The 23076-nt window shown below is 41.7% G+C and overlaps 1 protein-coding gene and 1 long non-coding RNA gene across 2 annotated transcripts in view; one reads left to right on the forward strand and one right to left on the reverse strand.

The window, feature by feature from the left end:
• LOC142214380 (uncharacterized) overlaps positions 1-23076 on the forward strand; it is a 572210-nt gene that overhangs the window by 475602 nt on the left and 73532 nt on the right. The gene's annotated exons all lie outside the window — the stretch shown is intronic.
• LOC142213477 (NACHT, LRR and PYD domains-containing protein 3-like) overlaps positions 1-23076 on the reverse strand; it is a 49190-nt gene that overhangs the window by 8870 nt on the left and 17244 nt on the right. Inside the window, exons 5-6 of the mRNA XM_075281826.1 lie at positions 7712-7760; positions 4761-4777 (exon numbers count right to left, since the gene is read on the reverse strand). Coding sequence (XP_075137927.1) covers positions 4761-4777; positions 7712-7760 — 66 coding nt within the window. The remainder of the gene's footprint in view (positions 1-4760; positions 4778-7711; positions 7761-23076) is intronic.

The following is a 23076-nucleotide window of genomic DNA, read 5'->3' on the forward strand; positions in this document are numbered from 1 at the left end:
CTCTGGGTGGGATCAGGCCCATAATGCTTTGAAAAACACCATGATTGTTGAAGCATTTATGCAAGGAATCAGACCAAATACGGCCAAAAAGATCAGAAGCTGCCTGCCTGTCTCTGACTGAGGTCAGGATAATTCACAATGAAGGTCAGGCCCCTCCCCCCCAGTGTGCCTCGTATATCCACAACAGAGGTATACAGTATACATGCTTTGGTAGAATTTAACAAGAAGGGGGAGGGGTAGACAGGGCAGGTAGCTAAGATGTCAACTATTAGTGATAAATTATAACATCACTGGTATAATGTATGGAGAATTATGAACATATGGTTTAATAATTTGTAACTGTACAGTGTAAGCTGTTTTTAGCAATGCCGGTATTTGACTTTTAAGCCTTGGGTAAGAGTATTGTGATGTTTTACAGTGGTAAAAACTTTGATTGGAATCTCGGAAACAAATGTTAAGTCTGGCAGTTGGCCCTTAAGACAAACCTCAAGTATAGTTTAAAAGGTTCTGAACATCTGTGGTAATTAGAAGAGTAGGGTTTGCCATGAAAATATTCAAAAATTGCACAAAAATATTAATATGTAATGTTGGTATCAGCATTGGCTGTTTGTCTACTTAAACCATATTTAATGTCTTTAGAATTGGATTAATGGCATAAATTTGAGATAATCATTATTATGTTTATTTTACTGTAATATCTGTGCTGGGATTATAACTAACCCTGTGATTATTTGTAGGAAAAGAAGAATAAGATTTGGCCATCCTGAGACAATAAGTGATATCACTGTACAAAATATATGAAAATTTGACAAATTCTTAATGATTTAATGGATGTTTGGGTTGTCTGGAGCTCCAGTGTGAAGTTTGCATGTTTGTATGGAAGGTTCAGAGAAGTGAATGGGCCCATATGTGTGTCAATTATATGTACATACTCTGTTTGTCCATGTCTGTATTGTTACATTTTCAGTCTCCACAGCGAGCAGATGAAGATATTGACTGCTGATAACCCCACAGAGGGTGATGACAAGTAGATATTCAAGAGAGGCATAAGGTTTTTTTTTTTTTTTTTGTTGAATACATATATGTGTGTGTTTTCATGAATATGAGATGCACTTGGTCATTGTTATTCAGATGTTCCTTCTGATATGGGATTAGGCACCATAAGGGTAGGCAATGCATGTGAACTATCTTACCACAAGGGGCACAGAACTCCCCTAATATGTACACGCAGGTAAAGATAAATTGCAGTTCTGCAAAACTAACGTGGTGTTTCTGCAACATTGTTTGCTACAAGGTGCTAGACATCTGACTAAGTAAATTAGAAGTCACTCGAATATCTGCTCTGTAATGTGTTTTTGTGTATAAAGTTTTGTTATGATGATCGGGGGGAGATAGATTTGATTCATTATTTAAGGTTTTTGCCTTCTCTGCTGATATATTTTAAGCATTTAATGAATTGTTTGTAATTCTGGAGTGTTTAGACGTTGTAGGAAAACTCAATTTACTTAGCATTGTATAAATAAGTCTGCTGGGATACAGGTTTGACAAGTTTGGGGATAACCAGCACAGTTGCTTCCATGATAAAACACGGTTTACAAGGGATAATGAATCTTGCAGTGGAAACAAAGAGAACAATGGCTGGACTGCTCAGACTACAAAGTGTCTTATTTATGTCTCAAAAGCCCTATTGTGTAACTGCTGATAAGTGTCTGAACGGCAAATGAAGTATTGTACTGCCCTGAATATCTTAAAGTGAGGCACTGGAATTTATTTAGAAGCAGCTGCATTGTGAGTAATCACTTTTGGAGATAGTTTTTGTCATTTGTGGTTACATTTTATACATTATTATGTGAATTTATTGGGTTGTCTGTTATTGTCACCTTAACTAAAAGAGTCAAAAGGTGATAGTGGATGTGACACACTCCTATCCACTGCCAGAAACAGCCAGAGTATGAAAAGATTAGATAAATGTCTTATGGGAAATTATGTGAATATTATTGCGATATGTTGATAATTTTTCTTCCTTGTGCCCCAGATAGACAGATATGTGAAGCTGCTACCATGAACCTGATGTGTTTCCTCTATCAGAACGGTGGTAAGACAATCCTTACACAGGTAGACAGATGTCATATTTCCTTGGCAAGACAGAGCAAGATGGAATTTGCTCTTTGATCCTCCTCCAATATCGCATTTCAGCATTGTTTGACTTTTGAATCCTGCAACTCTTTTACCAGTAGGAGTTCATGATTCAAAGGGAGGAATAGATGATGAGAATTTTTAATTTATTTATTTTTTTGATATTTTTTTTTAAACTCCCTCTCAGAAGAGTTGATTTCAGTCATGTTACTGATGCCCCATTGGAGAATCCTGACTATGAGATGTTTGTGGACGGTTCCAGGTACCTAACAGAAAAAGGCAAATTTGTTACAGGGTATGCTGTAGTTATTATACATGACACCATAGTATAAGAAGTCTTTCCACCGCACATGTCAGCATAAGAGGCTAAATTGAAAGCCCTTATAGAAGCCTGCAAAGTAGCTAAGGATAGCACAGCAAACATTTACACTGACTCCAGGTATGCGTGTGGCATTGCACATGGGTATGGTCCAATATGGAGGTCCAGGAACTTCCTGACGGCACAGGGCAAGCCAATTACGATGGAAACTTAGTAAGTCAGTTGATGGAGGCCATATTGCTCCCTAAGCAGTTGGCAATTGTGAAAGTCAGAGCTCACACAAGGGGAAGAGACCATGAGAGTATCAGAAATGAGAAGGCTAATTGAGCAGCAAAAGCAGCGGCACTGCTGCCATGGAAAGGGTCTCAACCAGGTCAGCAAAATAGACATTGACCTAGCAGACCCAAAGGGGCAGTACTCTAAGGTGACTGGTGAGGAGATTGAGAAATGGACAAAGGCTAGTGCCAGAGAATGCGAAGGAATGTGGAAAATGGGGGACAGCATACCCCCAAATGGCTAGTTTGGCCCACGGTAAGGTGCATGCCTCTTGAAATGCCACAGAGTCACTAGTGGGTAAGTTATGGTTCGCCCCAGGTTTTGGAAGGGCTGCAGGTACTCATGTAAAAGCATGTCACATATGTGCTCTACACAATCCAGGACAGGTAGTTAAAACACCTACCACATGCACACTAAAATCCCTGTATCCATTTTAGAGAATACAAGTAGTTTACATACAATTGCCTGAATCTGGAACGTACGAATATGTGTTGGTCTGTGTGGATTTGTTCTCAGGTTGGATCCGGTCAGCCAAGCAATGGCACAGGTAACTGCCAATAAATTGATGTCTGAACTTGCGTGTAGATTGGGGATATCTGAGGTGATAGAGTCTGATAGAGGTACACAATTCACAGGTGAAATAATGAAGGGAATAATGTCTGCATTGGGGATTGAGCAGAGTTCAGGCAAAGCAGAAAGGTTGTATTTTCCCCAGACTTTACAACTAACTTATGATAGTACTGCCAGCTGTGTCCAGAACTTGTGTCAAGGACTGAAAGTAACACATGAACAGGTGTTTTCTTCTATTCCAGACCCTTTTTGATTTTTCAGGAGCACATAGCTTGCAGGAGATGATTGGGTGATAGTGAAAAGACATATCAGAAAACCCTTTGAACCTTGATTTGACGGTCCCTCCCAAGTGCTGCTACAACTGACACTTCAGTCAAATTGGAGGATACCTGCTTCCCATTGTAAAAAGGTTCCTGAACCACGGCAGGAATGAAGAGATGGACATTATTTGTTTTATGCATTCTTAAAGGATAATGGGGATATTGCAAACCATTGTACAAGTCGCCATGATCGTATTGCTTATATATGTATTGTTCTCTTTCAAGTAGATTTGATATGTTCTAATCGATGTTATGATAAAGATAGATATAATTGGTAGACATTATATGAATATCAGATGGGGGATCCAGCAGGTTTGGCATTTAGGGAGCTAAGTGCACGTACTCATCTGATATAAATATAAATGTCTTAAATGGGGGACTGTGGAGGGCCAACAATATCTTTGGAGAAATTAAGTATAAAAAGGTGGGGGCTGATGCTGTTATATCTTGTTATATCTTTTTATATCTTTCTCTCTCAGGGATGAGCTGTCTGGAGCCGGTTAAACTGGCTATGTGCTGTGTATTTGTTGATACTATCTTACAGAAGATGGAGACGGTCAGGCTGGGAATGGCCATTGTTCATATTGCTGTAACAAAAGATCAAAGAAGAAAGACCCCTCTTAGGTTATAAGGAGATGAATGGGCTATCTATCTGATTGTCTTCAGGGCCGCACCTTTGAAACCAATTTAGAGTGTGTAAACACAGAATTTCTATACTCTATTGAATGTTGGCTCCAAGGCTGGCACCAAGCCTTTTGATCATTAATTATCTTCCATGCCATGAGATATACATCTACAGTTAGGGTGAGACATTAGTTCAAACATAAGTATTTCTTTTTCCCATGAGAAAGGTCATCCTATTTTGGAAAGTTATAATTAGATGCAGATTACATTAGGCTTTAGCCAATAGCCATGTATCAGGTTTTATGTTATCACTCTACAACCAATCATGTTAGGCCAACCATGTGATGTTATTAGAATAATCCAACCTGTTTTTGTTTGTATAAAAACTACCTTTCTGTACCAATAAAGTAGAACTCACTTTCTACACTATCAGCTGTGTGTGTGTCTGTGATTTCTCCAGGCCTGACGATGGGTGTGGCTTATCCAGGCCTGATATTTAATTTGGAACTACAGACAACATAACTCAGGGGGTCTTGTGCCCCCAACAATACAGAATTTGATAAATCCAAATGGCCTTAACTATTTTGTCTGTAGGATTCAAATTATATCAAGTTATAATTAGCCGTTCCTCTTTAGGAAGTTCTATGTCATCATCTGGAGGGAGACAAACACCAACACACAGGAGTGGTCAATGGAGTTGACTGTAGGCCTCAGTGGTGACCCCTTGCGCAGGATGTTCCTAAGGATGCAGAGAGAGAGAGAATGGACACCACAAGGAGGTCCACAAGAAGTAAGGGAAAGTGAGTGTGAATGTTTTTTTTTTGTTGTTGTTTTTTTTTGGGGGGGGGTTGTCACCTTCCATGGGCCTCTGAAGAAACCACAGAATATAATAATGTCACTTTAACTTTGACCTAACCTTGGCTAAGTTTGTCTTAGAGAGTCAGAAATTTGATAAATAGGTTCCTAAGAGCCCTAAGAGTATTCTACACTATGTTTTATAGATAGGTTCCTAGGAGCCCTAAGAGTATTCTACACTATGTTTTATAGATAGGTCCCTAGGAGCCCTAAGAGTATTCTACACTATGTTTTATAGATAGGTGCCTGGGAGCCCTAAGGGCTAGTTCACACGTGAACTGCCCGCGCGGGTTTTGACCATCACGGTCGCAGCTTTCACCTCCGCTGTCGGCTCAAATGAATGAGCCAACATGGAGGGTGCTGCAGCCGGGTGGAAGCCGTGCGGCGCAGCCCGCGCGGCTTCTGCCTTAAGAAAGAGCATGTCGCTTCTTTTCTCCGCTAGCAGCAGCCCGCCGCTAGCGGAGAAAAGAAGCCCGGCAGTCTCCATAGACCACCATTATAAGGGGAGGTTTTGGACGCGAAATCCGCTGTCAAAAACCTCCCCTTATACTCACGTGTGAACTAGCCCTAAGAGTATTCTACACTATGTTTTATAGATAGGTTCTAGGGAGCCCTGACAGTATTCTACACTATTTTTTATAGATAGGTTCCTAGGAGTCCTAAGTGTCATGACCTGAATACTTGTATATATTGGTGTGTTTCTGTTGGGGATTTGATCCGGGATTCTGTGATCTGCTGGTGGTTTCCTTGCCATTTAGCCATCTTGTTGTACATAGCGTTTTGGCCTTCAGTACATACTTGAGGTTCTTGGGATTGAACCTCAGGTGTTGATCATTACCATCAACCTATCTGACAGTCCTGGCGCTTGTATAAGGAAGAGGGCTGGCTCCATTAGTTGCCGGTTTTCGTGGTTACCACCTAGAATTCGTGGCCCTGGGAGGAGGAGTGTTTTTGCTAACTTCACTGACTAGGAAGTGGTGTGAGTGGTGCTTTGTGTGTGAGTCTGGTTTGTCCCTCCACACTTCTACTCTGCCCTGTCCTTCAGTTCTGTTTGCCTGGCACTATCTTGTTGTTTGAGGTTTGGGTTCCAGTTTGTTTTGCCCCAGTCCTGTGCTAACCCTTTCCTCAACTCTCCACTGTCCCTCTCCTCATTCTCTTGTTGCATATTTTGTTGTGCTGCGTGCCTGTTGTCCAGCAAGTCCCATCCTGTTTGTTTTGTCTGCAGCTACACCTTGGTTTCTGCAGGGGTGACCACCTTAGAATCCCCAGTCCCTAACTTTCTTGTAGCTCTCGCCCTATCTGTCGGCTAGGCTTTCGTGTTAGAGAGCCAGGAGTTGTCGGGGCCAAGGCTAGCTTGGGAACAGCTGACCACCAACCGCAGGCAGGGCCTAGCTAGCCACCGTAGCATTAGGGAAAGTCTCCTTCCCCTGTTTCCTTAGCGGTGCAGTCTGCAGTCCGGATTCTGGGTCTGGACATAGACACGAACGTGACACTAAGAGTATTCTACACTATGTTTTATAGATAGGTTCCTGGGAGTCCAAAGAGTGTTATACACTATGTTTTATAGATAGGTTCCTAGGAGGCCTAAGAATATTCTACACCATGTTTTATAGATAGGTTCCTAGGAGTCCTGACCGTGTTCTACACTGTTTTATAGATAGGTTCCTAGGAGCCCTAAGAGTATTCTACACTATGTTTTATAGATAGGTTCCTAGGAGCCCTGACAGTATTCTACACTATGTTTTATAGATAGGTTCCTAGGAGCCCTGACAGTATTCTACACTATGTTTTATAGATAGGTTCCTAGAAGCCTTAAGAGTATTCTACACTATGTTTTTAGTCAGTTTTAAGTGTGGTTCATACCAAACTTGTTCGATCTGAAACCAATCTTGGACCAGAGGACCCAACTCTTTGGCCAAGCAATGTCATTATTTAATTGAGCCTGTCAATCAGAACCTTTGCCAGGAAGAGTTTATAATCTGTGTTCAACAGAGAAATTGGGCTAAACAATAAGATTTGGTCTTTACCAATAAGATGATAGTGGCCTCTTAAAAGGAGTCTGGAAGAGATTTATTAGAGAATATCACACGCAAAGCCTTCTGGAGGCGGACAGTTTCGGAGGCCTTGCCATAGCTGCTAATCCTTCAGACCGTTCCTCCATGTTAATAGGGCCATCTAGCATTGCTCATTAGTCTGCAGTTAACTCAGAGTAGATAATCTGATAACAGGTCAGAAGATCAGTCTCTGTACGGCTCTCCATATCACCCCTAATTGACAAAAGGGGGAGAAGGTAGATAAAATATCTTTGATGGTCTTGTACCGAATCCAAGAGCTTGTGGCAGGTCTGTGAATCCGCAGGTCAGTCTGCCGCTCACATGACCAACTGATGGACTCATTTGGAAACTAAAGAACGTGAAGGACGTGATAAGTGAGTGATCTCCCCCTTCATTATACTATAGTATGCTTTGTACTAAAGGGTTGGGAAGTTAAAAAAAAAATAAAATCACAGGAGTGGCTCTTTGATAACAACTATCACTATTTTTTATATTTAAAAAAAAAAAAACTATAAACTTCATATAGTGTACAGATACACTTACCAGTCAGTTCTTGCAGTCGGTGTCCCTCTTCATCCAGTATGATTTGCTCCACCAGAGTTTCACCTAAAAACACATTACAGATTTGTACGACTTTGTAGTTCATAGATATTATATCCAAAGGAGGCACTCCATGCAGATGATATGGGGACCTCAGCACAGGAGGATTCATTGTTCTCCCCAGATACCAATGTATAGTATGCAGGAGTCTACAATCTAAAGTCTTCATGTAGTTAAGGAACTTCAGAAAGGTCAAAAACAATCACATATGGAAAGATGGACCAGCCTTATGGAAGACAGGCAGTAAACCAGCGCTCACCCACAGTAGGATTCAGAAGGCAATTTTATTTGGCACGACGTGTTGTGGGCATTAGAGCCCTTTCTCAAGTGCAATAACAATCTGTTGGAATCCATTATGCCCAATGGGGTCCCTCAGTATATGTTGATGTCTGTTCATCTTTACCATTTAAACTGTTCTTCTGGTCCTATCCAAAAATGTCCAAAGTATTGAAATGTAATATTATGAGCTGCCGTGCCTTTGAGATGTGCCAGGAGTGCCACTCTTGGCCGGGGCATACAGGGAACGGAGCATTTTACAGTCCATGCAAAGTGGATAGGATTCTAGCAAATGAGATCCTCTCTCTAGCTGGAGTCTCTGGGCAGGCAGGTGGACACCATGTCTTCAGCTTTCATCATGCAGGATAATATTACATTTCAATACTTTGGACATTTTTGGATAGGACCAGAAGAACAGTTTAAATGGTAAAGATGAACAGACATCAACATATACTGAGGGACTCCATTGGGCATAATGGATTCCAACAGATTGTTATTGCACTTGAGAAAGGGCTCTAATTCCCACAACGCGTCGTGCCAAATAAAATTGCCTTCTGAATCCTACTGTGAGTGAGCGCTGGTTTACTGCCTGTCTTCCATAAGGCTGGTCCATCTTTCCATTTGTGTTAACGTCTCCGACGGTCACTAGCTGCTGCCTTCCAGTACTAAATTGGTCTCTTGGTTGTTACGTCCATTGGATGTTGTGTCTCACACAACCAAATCAGGTGAGCAGTCACCTGTACTGTCTTTCTACCATGACCTTAAAAATTGAGGGTGTTACACTAGGAACGGCTCGGTGCCGTGTTTTTTCTGTTTTTTTAAAAACAATCACATGACAACAAGGTCCTCACCTCAACAAGAATATTGAGACTGCAGACAGCCTGTGAAAACAATGTGTTTCTCCTGTCCCATAAATATATATATATATATATATATATATATATATATATATATATAGTGCCTACAAGTAGTATTCAACCCCCTGCAGATTTAGCAGGTTTGATAAGATGCAAATAAGTTAGAGCCTTCAAACTTCAAACAAGAGCAGGATTTATTAACAGATGCATAAATCTTACAAACCAAAAAGTTATGTTGCTCAGTTAAATTTTAATAAATTTTAAACATAAAAGTGTGGGTCAATTATTATTCAACCCCTAGGTTTAATATTTTGTGGAATAACCCTTGTTTGCAATTAAAGCTAATAATCGTCTTTTATAAGACCTGATCAGGCCGGCACAGGTCTCTGGAGTTATCTTGGCCCACTCCTCCATGCAGATCTTCTCCAAGTTATCTAGGTTCTTTGGGTGTCTCATGTGGACTTTAATCTTGAGCTCCTTCCACAATTTTTCAATTGGGTTAAGGTCAGGAGACTGACTAGGCCACTGCAACACCTTGATTTTTTTCCCTCTTGAACCAGGCCTTGGTTTTCTTGGCTGTGTGCTTTGGGTCGTTGTCTTGTTGGAAGATGAAATGACGACCCATCTTAAGATCCTTGATGGAGGAGCGGAGGTTCTTGGCCAAAATCTCCAGGTAGGCCGTGCTATCCATCTTCCCATGGATGCGGACCAGATGGCCAGGCCCCTTGGCTGAGAAGCAGCCCCACAGCATGATGCTGCCACCACCATGCTTGACTGTAGGGATGGTATTCTTGGGGTCGTATGCAGTGCCATCCAGTCTCCAAACGTCACGTGTGTGGTTGGCACCAAAGATCTCGATCTTGGTCTCATCAGACCAGAGAACCTTGAACCAGTTTGTCTCAGAGTCCTCCAAGTGATCATGAGCAAACTGTAGACGAGCCTTGACATGACGCTTTGAAAGTAAAGGTACCTTACGGGCTCGTCTGGAACGGAGACCATTGCGGTGGAGTACGTTACGTATGGTATTGACTGAAACCAATGTCCCCACTGCCATGAGATCTTCCCGGAGCTCCTTCTTTGTTGTCCTTGGGTTAGCCTTGACTCTTCGGACAAGCCTGGCCTCGGCACGGGAGGAAACTTTCTAAGGCTGTCCAGGCCGTGGAAGGCTAACAGTAGTTCCATAAGCCTTCCACTTCCGGATGATGCTCCCAACAGTGGAGACAGGTAGGCCCAACTCCTTGGAAAGGGTTTTGTACCCCGTGCCAGCCTTGTGACCCTCCACGATCTTGTCTCTGATGGCCTTGGAATGCTCCTTTGTCTTTCCCATGTTGACCATGTATGAGTGCTGTTCACAAGTTTGGGGAGGGTCTTAAATAGTCAGAAAAGGCTGGAAAAAGAGATAATTAATCCAAACATGTGAAGCTCATTGTTCTTTGTGCCTGAACTACTTCTTAATACTTTAGGGGAAGCAAACAGAATTCTGGTGGTTTGAGGGGTTGAATAATAAATGACCCTCTGAATAAACTTTTCACAATTTAAAAAAAAATTAAACAAAGAAATAACATTCTTTTTTGCTGCAGAGCATTTCACACTTCCAGGCTGAGCTACAGGCCAAATGTCACAATGCCAAGTTAATTCCGAATGTGTAAACCTGCTAAATCTGCAGGGGGTTGAATACTACTTGTAGGCACTGTATATACATACATATATATATATATATATATATATATATATATATATATACTGTATATATATATATATATATATACACAGTATATATACATATATATGTACAACCTCTCCTATACTGTACTCCCCCACACATCGTATAATGCCCCCTCAGAGTATAATGCTCCTTATTGCCCCCATACAAAGTATAGAAACTCCTTAATGTGAAAAACTCAGTAAAATGCCACATTAGTACCCACACAGTATAAACCCCCATAACTAGTTAGTGACATTGACCCCCTTGACTCCATTTGACCACCAGGGAAGGTTAAATTAAAATTAAATATTTTTTCCTAATTTTCTTATCTAAACCTGGGGTGCATCTTATCATCCAAAAAAATATATCATATATTGGGCATATTAAGCTCTGACCAGATGATAGCAGATCCAGGTCAGTGGACCTTTGCAAAAAGTAGTAGCACACCCTGCTGTATATGTCCTGAAACCCAGTGGAGGAGATCGGAGGATGGGAGTCATAGTGGTATTGGCTGTGCCACCTGCTAGGCTAAGCATACTTCACATACACATACATATATAATGTATAAGCCGATTGACCACACATACACCCCGATCCCACTCTAGAGCTGGACACAGTCAAGGAAGGGGGTCTTGCAGCTCTACCAGATGGTGGTGGTAGTAGTAGTATTCCCCCAGGGCACTTCTAGTTGGAGAGGGGACCTCTCCTCTCTGAGTCGATGTGATGGTGTTCAGAAGAGCCCTGATGGTAATGCAGCCACAACTCAGGAGTCCAGAGGTGAGGTGAAAACCAGGTAACTGTTTATTATCTGAGCTGAACAGCAAACTAGCAGCTTACAAATGGGGATAATATTCCACAGTCCAATATCCCTCCCTTGGTCATAGGAGGCTGCCCAGGGATGTCACAGACTCAGTGATATCAGTCCACAACTACTCCTCCCCTCATGCCATTCCCCACCTGGGATATTGGGGGTTGTAGTGGAGCAAGGGGTCCCGACAGGGATCTGCTCACCTGGAGACTATGCCTGAATGAATTTTCTCCTGTCAAGATCCTCAGTTGCTCCTTATGGCACATCTGGCAAATGTTTCAGTAGAGATGCACAGATTTATTCCCTGACTCAGGGCAGTCGCTAGATCAGCCTGGGGTGATGAATAATCCTCCTAGAGGCTGTACTGGTGGCCATTGAGCTCCAATCCTGGTCTTCCTCCTGCACAGCCCAGCATGAACTGTGCAGGGTGATTGCTAGCACTAGACTGACTCTCAACGGTCGCTGGGAAGACTATAGTCTTCCTACAACCCCACTCAGTGGCTTGTGATTAGCCAGGGGTGAACCAACACATTGGTTTTTGAACTGTGAAGGGGAGAAACACAGGGAAAAGCTGCATAACAGTGAAATATAACACTGAACATAGAAGATGGTGTTGGTATATACATATATGCAACAGATATAGACTTATTTGTATTATACTGTGTTGGAGGAACTTACAGCTTCCGGACATTAGATGGCGATGTTATTATTGTTATGTGCTGAATACATGTAATGATATGCTATGGAGACTTGTCTATATCTCAAATTGCTGCATCTATTCTATGGTTAGTTCTTTCCAGTGTGTTCCTTGTTGTATTGCTGTATAGACATGCTGATGTTACCTCATGTTCTGATAAGTAAACTGAAGATTAACCCATATAATCTACTCTGAAGCTTTCTTCTGCGACTGAACTCTGCAACAGGTTATGGGCCCAGGACCCAGGCACAAAACCCAGATAGACACAGCTCCCAGACACCCCAGGCACAAAACCCAGATCGACACAGCTCCCAGACAGACAGACCCCAGCAACCAGACAGAGAAGACAAGAGGACTCTGTGAATGCAAAAGAATTCTCCAGAACAAGTCTCTACAACCAAGTAAGATAAGTTAAAGATGAACAGCAGCTCAGAGCTCAGACTTACAGTAGCTAAGCTGAACAATGAGAACTATCAGTTATGGAAGTTCAAAGTGGAGATGTTGCTGTCTAAGGATGATTTATGGGAGTTAATCACCACAGATAGACCCAATGAGAATGATCAGACATGGGAGAAGAAAAACAGACAAGCTAGAGCTACTATCAGCTTATTAGTGGAGGATAATCAGCTAATTCACATAAGGAATGAGGATACAGCAAAGGGAATGTGGCAAGCTTTGAGGAAGTTACATGAAAGATCCAGCTTAAATCACAAGTTATTTCCGCTAAGGAAACTGTACAAGATGAGATTAAGTGCAGAGAAAGACATGCCTGAGCACATAAATGCCATGATGGAAGTGATAACACAGCTGAGATCTATTGGTGAAGATATTCAGGAAAGTCATATAGCAGCGATATTATTATGCAGCTTACCAGATTCGTATACTGCTCTAATAAATGCTCTAGAAACAAGACCTGAAGCAGAGATTACTCTAGAGTTTGTAAAGACCAAACTCATAGATAAATATTAGAGAAGGAAAGAGCAAACTAAAGAATCCACAGAAGAGGTTAGTGGGAATGCTCTTAAAGTTACAGATAAAAAGCGCCACAAGACAGAAACAAGAGAGTGTTTCAGATGTAAGAAAAAGGGACATTTAAAGAAAAATTGTTCTATATGGAAAGCAGAACAACAAAAATTACAACAGAGAGACAGTAAACAGAAAGTGAAAAGCTCCATTTCTAACTCACATGCAGATCACTGCAATGGTACGTTTAAAGCAGCTGATAAAACGTCATCATCATCATCATCAAGTTGGTTTATTGACTCAGGAGCAACAAGTCACATGACAAGTAATAGAAGTTTCTTTACTGAGCTTGATTTATATAAGAAAGAAGCCATTTATCTTGCAGATGGGAGCAGAATAACAGCAGAAGGTATTGGACAAGGAATGTTGATCTGTTCTGATAAATCTGGAAATAATGTAAAAGTCCTAGTAAAGGATGTATTGTATGTTCCAGGACTAGAAGGAGGGTTGTTATCTGTAAAACGTCTAACAGCTAAAGGACTTACAGTAAAATTCAAAGATGATAAGTGTACAATCCTAGCAGGAGACAAGGTTATAGTCAGTGTAAATGCAGGAGAACAATTATATCATCTAGACACAGTACAGGAACAGGTGAAGTTATGTACACATGATCACAAGAATTGTATTCATGTATGGCATAGACGTCTAGGACACCGACATCCTGAAAGTATAATGACATTACAGAAGAAACATCTGACAAAAGATCTATTAATATCTAATTGCTCAATGACCATGAAGTGTGAATGTTGTATAAAAGCTACAAGAGTGTCAATGTCTAAAGAAAGTGAAACAAGAAGCAAAAGACCACTTGACTTGGTACATACTGACGTATGTGGACCCATGAAAGTGACCACATCAGGAGGTAATAGATACATGGTGACTTAATAAAGAACAAAAGTGAAGTTTTCAGTAAATTACAAGACTATGTGACAAAGTCGAGTAATAAGTTTCGAAGGAAGCCAATCATCATTAGAAGTGATAATGGAGGTGAATTTACAGGACACCAAATAGAAAACTACTTAAAACAGAATGGAATAGAGCATCAAAAGACTGTTCCATACACACCCGAGCAGAATGGGGTAGCAGAAAGAAAAAACAGAACTTTGACTGAAATGAGAAGATGTATGCTGACAGATTCCAAACTACCAGAGAAATATTGGGGTGAAGCAGCAATGACGACCACTTATCTGCAAAACAGACTTTTTTCAAGGAAACTGAAAAAGACCCCATATGAGCTATGGCAAGATAATAAACCAAGTGTGAAACATTTAAGAGTTTTTGGTTGTAAAGCCTTTGTGTTTATTCCAGAAGAGAAACGATCCAAACTTCAAAACAGAGCCGTAGAAGGAATATTTGTTGGATACTGTGAAAACTGCAAAGGATACAGAATCCTAGATCCCAAGACAGACAGAGTTACAGTGAGTAACAGTGTGACATTCATTGAGGATCTAAATGATGACGTAATGACATCACTGGAAATGAGAAATGATGAAAGCATCAGTGATATCAATGCAGGAATATCTGATGAGAAAGAAGTGGAAATTGGTGAAAATCAAAACACTGAAAGTAAAGCGATACAAGAACAGGCAAACAATGAACCAAGATGTTCAATAAGAGAGAACAAGGGAAAACCACCTGTACGTCTTTCATACAAGGCGAGTACAAACAAGATATATGAACCTACATCTTGGGAAGACATATCAAAACTCTCAGAATAAGAAGCTAACAAATGGATAAAAGCAACAGAAACAGAAATGAAATCCATGCGTGATAATAAGGCCTGGACACTGACAGAATTACCAGAAGGAAGAAAAACTATAGGATGTAAATGGGTTTTTAAGGTAAAATATCAAACGGATGGCACAGCTGAACGATATCGAGCGAGACTCGTAGCTAAAGGTTATACTCAGAAATATGGAGAAGACTATGATGAAGTTTTTGCACCAGTTGTCAAACATACTACAATTAGAACCTTGTTTGCAGTTGCAGCAACAAAACAAATGCAATTGAGACATCTGGATGTAAAGACAGCGTTCCTAAATGGAGATTTAACAGAAGATATCTACATGGAACAACCTCCAGGATACAAAGATCAAAGAAAACCAAACATGGTTTGTAAGCTACAGAAAAGTATCTATGGTTTAAAGCAAGCCGCTAAAGCCTGGAATGATAAAATCACAGAAGTGCTCACAAATGAACATTTTCAAAGAAGTAAAGCAGATCCGTGTCTATACACAAAGAAACTGGGAGACAGATGGATATGTGGACGATATTTTAGTTTGTTTTGAAAAAGAAAGGGATATAACAGAAATACTGAAAATTCTGGATCAACACTTTGAGATCAAAGATTTAGGAAATGTGAAACAGTACCTAGGGATACAGATACAAAGAGAAGAAGATGGAAGTTATCTTCTTAACCAAAGTCACATGATTCAGGACATCATTGAAACATTTGGATTGAAAGATGCGAAACCAATAAAGTCTCCAATGGAAATTAACTATCTGAAGGAGGTGAACAGTGAACAAAATATGTTGCCAGACAACAAACAGTACAGAAAGGCAATGGGAAAATTACTGTATCTTGCAATTGTTACAAGACCAGACATTGCAGCAGCAGTAGGAATTTTGAGCAGAAAGGTGTCAAAACCAAATAAAATGGACTGGAATGCCGTAAAGAGAGTAATACGTTACTTGAAAGGAACTATCAATGTTAAACTAAAACTACCTGCAAGTAACAAATGCATTTTAACTGGATTTGTGGATGCAGACTGGGCTGGAGATACACTTGACAGAAAATCTACCAGTGGTTATCTTTTCTTACTCTCAGGTGGACCAATTAGTTGGGCTAGTAAAAAACAATCAATAGTGACACTGTCGACAACAGAAGCGGAGTATGTTGCCGCAGCACAAGCAGCTCAAGAAGTCTTATGGTTGAGACAACTACTGACAGACTTAGGAGAACAACTGTTGGAACCAACAAAGTTGTATGAAGGCAATCAAGGTTGTATTGTTCTTGCTCAGACGGAAAGAGTTAATCCAAGAACAAAACACATTGATATAAAGTTTCATTTTTTTGAGAGATTACCAGGAGCAAGGAATGTTGAAGTTAGAGTACTGTCCAACTGAAGATATGACAGCCGATATTCTTACTAAGGCATTGAATGCTGAAAGACATCAGAAACTGATGAAGAAATTAAGTTTTGACTGAATAAGTCTTTATTGTTGAGAAAGGGTGTTGGTATATACATATATGCAACAGATATAGACTTATTTGTATTATACTGTGTTGGAGGAACTTACAGCTTCCGGACATTAGATGGCGATGTTATTATTGTTATGTGCTGAATACATGTAATGATATGCTATGGAGACTTGTCTATATCTCAAATTGCTGCATCTATCTATGGTTAGTTCTTTCCAGTGTGTTCCTTGTTGTATTGCTGTATAGACATGCTGATGCTACCTCATGTTCTGATAAGTAAATTGAAGATTAACCCATATAATCTACTCTGAAGCTTTACTAACATAAACTGGAGGGTCAAAAGATAAACACAATAAATCAGCACTCCAGGATGCTGCACATGGACACTGCACTATCATTTCTCCTATACTGTATATGGACACTACACAGAAGCATTTCTGTTATTCTGTACTTAATACTACACAGTACTACTTCTCTTATAAAGTATGCACTGATGAGCAAAAGGGTCACAATGTTTTTAACTTGTGACTTTCAGGCTCCATAGATCACCCCCCTCTACAGAGTAGAATGTGAGACTTCAATCATTTAATAGACAATCCTCTTGGCTATGTCATACATAATTGTGACTTGTAGCTATTTAGCATATGATGAGTTCTGCACATTCTTGTCATGTAACTACATTGTTACGGTTTTGCTCCTGGTGGTGGAAAAATCTTTTTCTTCTTGTCTACTGCACATTACAACCCGTTTTCACATTTTCTAATAGCTCAGGGTGTTATTAGGAGGATTCCCAAGTGAAAGGTCATTGGTTCAAATTGAGAATCAGCCATGAAGAAACAGCAACATCCGGCTCATCAATAGGATCTTGGCAAAGACAATTGCTAAACTGTGTCATGTGAGAGTTATGACAGGTGGAAGAATATAAAATAAAGTACGTCCATCCATTTAAAAGCCAAGAGATGGGGTCCATATGCAACATGACTCCCGTCTCAAACAGAAATGTTGGGTCTATGTAGATTCCCTTCTGCAACATATCCGTAGGCTTGAACTACTCCAGAAACATCACTCTACAGCGGACACTCATGTCCAACTGGTGGGGTCTGGGAAGAATTGCACACATTAGTTAAATGTCAGAGGCATTTTTATGAATTCGGCAATAAATGTACACACTCGCTGGCAAGAGCCTTACATGTGCAAAAAGCCTCCATCTATGTGCCCCAAATCCAAACCACTCTTAATATGAGAGCAAACCCTTCCACTGAGATAGCAGAGGCATTTCGGGAATACTACGCCTTGTTGTACTTGGTAGATGCCTTTAATCCTGGAACGTCTAGTGCACTCTTCCACGACTGTATTCAGAATTGTCTAATCTCCTCAGGCCTTCCTACATTGTCAACTGAGGACTTGGAAGTTCTGGAACCTCCTGTTACAGATGAGGAACTCACCATGGCGATTAAACATATGGCTACAGGTAAAGCACCAAGTCCGGTTGGCTTTCCCTTGCCTACTATAAGAACCTTGGTCCGGACCTTGGCCCTCATCTCTTAAAGACTTGAAGACCTCCTTCTTTGCCCTAGCTACCGTCCAATCTCTCTCCTGAATGACAATCTTAAAGACCTCGCTAAAATACCCGCCTTCCAACTGACACCCCTATTGGGTGACATTATACACCTGGATCAGGCTGGTTTCATGCCAGAATGTGAGGCTACAGACAACACCACCAAAGCCATCTACCTTATTCACGGTGCTAAAATATCTGGTAGACCTCTTATGCTTTTTTCCATGGACACCTAGTATGCAATGACAGAGTCAATTTGCGAGAACAGAGGTCTTTGCGAGAACATGATGAATTGGATCCTCTCCCTATAATCTCATCCTTCGGCTTAGGTTCGGGTCCATGGCCTGCTTTCTCAATCTTTCCCTATTGCTAATGGTACCAGGCAGGGTTGTCCACTGTCTTCCCTTCATTTTATCCTGACTGGGGTGGCACATGTTACACGCCTTTATAAGGTGGCAGCCTATGCAGACGACTTGCTGTTCTTCCTCTCCTTCCCCCACAACTCTCTCCCTTGTCTAATGTCTGCCTTCCACGATTATTCAAAGCACTGTAAATTTAAGATTAATTTTCCTCCTCTTCCTGGCGCCCTTAGTGGCTGCCTCGATACAGGGCTCCAAGCTGGGAGCAACCTTATCTTTCCTTTCTCACTCTTTTTCTCTGTATCTTCAAGAATCCTGTAACCAAGAAATCTAGCACTATGAATTAGCAACTATAAATCGAATGGAAGACCCTGTGGAGTTTTTTGTTCCTTTTGTTTCTATTGTAAAGCATGGACTCAAGACCTGGTTCAGCTGGTTTCCTGTGTCTACACATGTGCCTATTATCATCCCCCCAGGACACCATGCGGCATGGAGGAAAACCTACATGGAAGTGTGGACTTCTTCATTCAAGGAGATGATTTTTGGCGTCTATTGCTGATGTGTGAGGATGCCTACAGCTGACTGGTATTTCTTTCTTCTACTGTGGACACGTGGGACTCTGCTACAGCCTGGAAACCTACCATCACCCACCTACCCCAGGCGTTATGGAAGCTTGGCAAGATAACAGCATGTCAGGATTTGAACCTGTGACCTGCTGTCTTGCCCGGTGTCTCTTTGCTTCCTGAGCTACTCAGCTTGTTGACTAACAGCCTGCTGGACTTCAGTGTGGAGTCTACTGCAGAGGCTCATCAGCTGATTCTCATGATTGGAACCCGCCCTGTATTGCCCTGATTGGGTTGCCTATATATAGGTGACTCTGACACTTCCTGTTTGTGTTGGTATTGTGTTCTGTCTATTTTGAATACTGCCTGGACACCTAGGAGACCTCCTTGCTGGAGCGCTTCTTCAGTTCCCTGGAACTTCAACTGTTGCCTGCAAGCTCACCATAGCTTGAATACAGCTCCCGAATTACTACAGACTTCTACCTGGTATTGGCTTATCTGCACTTGGACTGTTACCTCAGCCCCTGGGGCTACCCACGTGCTGCCTCCAGCCTCCTGTGCATTACCTGACGACTGGACTCCTGATCCTGTTCCACTAGTACCGTGACAGGATACCAACACCTACAATGGAGTCCGTTGGGAAAGAAGCTTGGGAGGTCCGCTTCAAAAAGGTAGAAGCCGCCTTGGGCGCAATGTATGCGGAGGTCCAAGATATGAAGCACCAATGGGAATCTTTTGATAAAATGACCACTGGTAAAATCGCTATGCAAGGCCAAGCTCTGCAGGAATTGCAGACATCCATGAATGCGGTCACAGCACGTATTGCACAGCTGGATGTACAAGGCCTGATTCCCACCTCTGCTCCATCCCCAAGATTGCCGCCATTTAGATTCAATGGTGACCGGGATAAATTCAGAGGATTCGTAAACCAGTGCAATTTGTATTTTGATGCGCATCCAAACCAATATCCAACTGAAAGATCAAAGGTGCTGTGCGTCATTATGCTGTTAACACACAAAGCTATTGCCTGGGCAAATCCGCTAATCGAAACCGATGACGTCTGCCTCAATGACTACAAAGACTTCATGGAAGCCATGAAAGGGATGTTTGATGACCCCAACCGAATGGTTACAGCAGAGACCACCATACTAACATTACGGCAAGGCAGACGTTCTGTTGCGGATTATGCCATGGAATTCCGGAGATGGATTGTGGACACTAGCTGGAATGACTCCGCAAGACTAGCTCTTTTCAAGAGTGGACTTTCCAGTAGTATTAAAGACGAATTAGCACGAGCAAAAGCTCCTTCAGTCTTTTCTGAATTTATTGATCACTGCATTCAGATTGATACTCGTCTGACAGAACGTCGACAAGAGAAATGGGGCTATGCCAACCGCACGACCAGTCAATATATTACCACATCACCACTGGGTTATAAAAAATCATCTGATCAGCAGTCCCGAGAATCCCAACCAGAATCGATGCAGATTGATGCAATTCAGAAACGGGAGAGTGCCGAGCGAAGAGAACATAGGTTTAAAGAAAATCTGTGCTTATATTGCGGAAAGTCAGGACATTTCCTTATAAATTGCCCAAACCGCTCTGCGAATCGCCCCCGGAGAACAGTGGCCGCTGTAATGGATCCTGATGCATCCAATGAAGAATCTTCAGCTTCAGAGGGGGAACAGTCAGCTGGAGAAAGTGTCCACTATATATCATCGGTGACCTCTCAGGTTAAAAAGGAGAACAAGGATTCACATTACTTTGTCCCTCTTAAATTATTGGTCAATTCTATGTGGATCTCTACATCAGCTATGGTGGATTCCGGGGCTAGCGGAAATTTCATGGACTTTAGTTTCGCTCAGAAACATGGAATACGCTCATCTAAGAGACATTCACCTATTGTGATGGAGACTGTGGATGGGTCTCCCCTGAGTTCGGGACCTGTAGACCAGGAAACTGTACCTTTGGAGATTCACATAGAACCTCAGCATCAGGAAACTCTCTCATTTTTACTAATTTCTTCTCCACACTTTCCAGTCATCTTAGGCCTACCTTGGTTACAGAAACAGAATCCTTCCATCAATTGGGGAACTAAGATGCTGAGTTTCCCCCCAAAGGTCAATGAGGTGAAGGATCAACCCGAACCAACGATTACAGTCTCTACTCAAAACCAAGAACCACATCAGTTACCAACAATATATGAGGATTTGAAGGATGTTTGTGATAAACAGGAAGCTGACAAACTACCACCTCACCGTCCTTACGACTGCCCGATAGAATTGCTTCCTGGAGCACCCATACCTTTTGGGACTATATACCCATTATCAGGACCTGAATTAAATGCCCTTAAGGACTTCATTGACGAGAACTTGAAAAAAGGGTTTATTCGGCCATCCTCTTCTCCTGCAGGGGCTCCTATATTCTTTGTTAAGAAATCGGACGGTTCATTACGGCCAGTGGTGGATTACAGAGAGCTTAATAAAATTACAGTAAAAAACCGCTACCCATTGCCTCTGATCCCCGAACTGTTGGAGAAAGTTCAACGAGCAAAGGTCTTTACCAAATTAGACCTACGGGGTGCTTACAATTTAATCCGGATAAGGCCAGGTGACGAATGGAAAACTGCTTTTCGTACTCGATATGGACACTTTGAAAGTCTGGTAATGCCATTCGGGCTCTGCAATGCTCCGGCTACCTTCCAACATCTAGCAAATGATATCTTCAGAGATTTACTAGATCAATTCATGGTGGTTTATCTAGATGATATACTAATTTTCTCTGGATCTCTAGAAGAACATCAGGAGCATGTAAGATGTGTATTGGAACGATTGCGGGAAAACCGACTTTACATCAAATTGGAAAAATGTGAGTTCCATCGGGAAGAGATTCAGTTCCTAGGGTACATCATCTCTTCTCAGGGATTGCATATGGATCCCAGAAAGATCCAAGCAGTTATCGATTGGCCGACTCCCAAGACTGTAAAAGAAGTGCAAAGATTCATAGGCTTTTCTAACTTTTACAGACGCTTTATTAAAAACTTTTCAGAGATTGTAGGCCCCATCACAGAGCTGACAAAGAAGAAAACCCACTTTTCCTGGACCCCACAAGCAGAGGAAGCTTTCTCTCGTTTGAAAGTTAAATTCACCACGGCTCCAGTACTACGTCATCCAGATCCAGAACTTGCGTTTGTGGTCGAAGTAGATGCATCAGACTGTGCAGTTGGGGCCATCCTCTCTCAGAGGTCAGGTGAAAAGAAGCTATTGCATCCATGTGCATTCTTCTCTCAACGGATGTCTTCTGCAGAGAGAAACTATGATGTGGGAAATAAAGAATTGCTTGCCATCGTCTCAGCATTTAAAGAGTGGAGACACCATCTACAAGGAGCTTCACAACAGATACTAGTTCTAACTGATCACCGAAACCTAGAGTTCATTAGATCAGCTAAGTGCCTCTCCCCTCGTCAGACCCGATGGAGTCTATTTTTGAATCATTTCAATTTTACAATATCATTCCGACCAGGATCTCGTAATGGAAAGGCAGACGCTCTGTCACGCATGTTTTCTTGTGATATTAATCCTTCAGCTCCACCTACTCCTATTGTCTCCGAGACAAGAATTGTAGGTATTATCCATGAAGGGGATCTGCTGGAAGACATTAAAGCGGCCTATGACACTGATCCATTCTTATCACACCCATCAGGGGATGTACATCTATTCTTTAGAAATCAAGTATGGACTGATGGACAGCGTCTATACATACCAGAAGCAATGCGTCTGAGGATTCTACAGTTCGTACATGATTCCAGATTGGCAGGACATAAGGGAGTACAGAAGACATATGAGCTGTTATCTCGTTTCTTCTGGTGGCCCGGCTGTCTAGAAGATGCAAAGAAATACGTCCTTTCTTGCGATACCTGTACCAGGTATAAACCTTCACGTTCCTCACCAATGGGGTTGCTGCAACCATTGTCCATTCCAGTACGACCTTGGAGTTCGATCTCAATGGACTTCATAGTGGATCTACCTAACTCAAAAGGAAAAACATCAATATTGGTAGTGGTAGATCGACTTACAAAAGCAGCTCATTTCATCCCTTGTACCGGTCTGCCTTCGGCCAAAGAAACTGCTGATTTGATAGTCCAAAATATCTTTCACCTTCATGGTGTGCCGGACGAGGTGGTCTCGGATCGTGGGGTGCAGTTCACGTCTAAATTCTGGAGAAGTTTCTGTACATCACTCGATATCAAGCTTCATTTGTCAACGGCCTATCAT

The sequence above is a fragment of the Leptodactylus fuscus genome, chromosome 7 (assembly GCF_031893055.1).
Source record: "Leptodactylus fuscus isolate aLepFus1 chromosome 7, aLepFus1.hap2, whole genome shotgun sequence".
NCBI lineage: Eukaryota > Metazoa > Chordata > Amphibia > Anura > Leptodactylidae > Leptodactylus > Leptodactylus fuscus.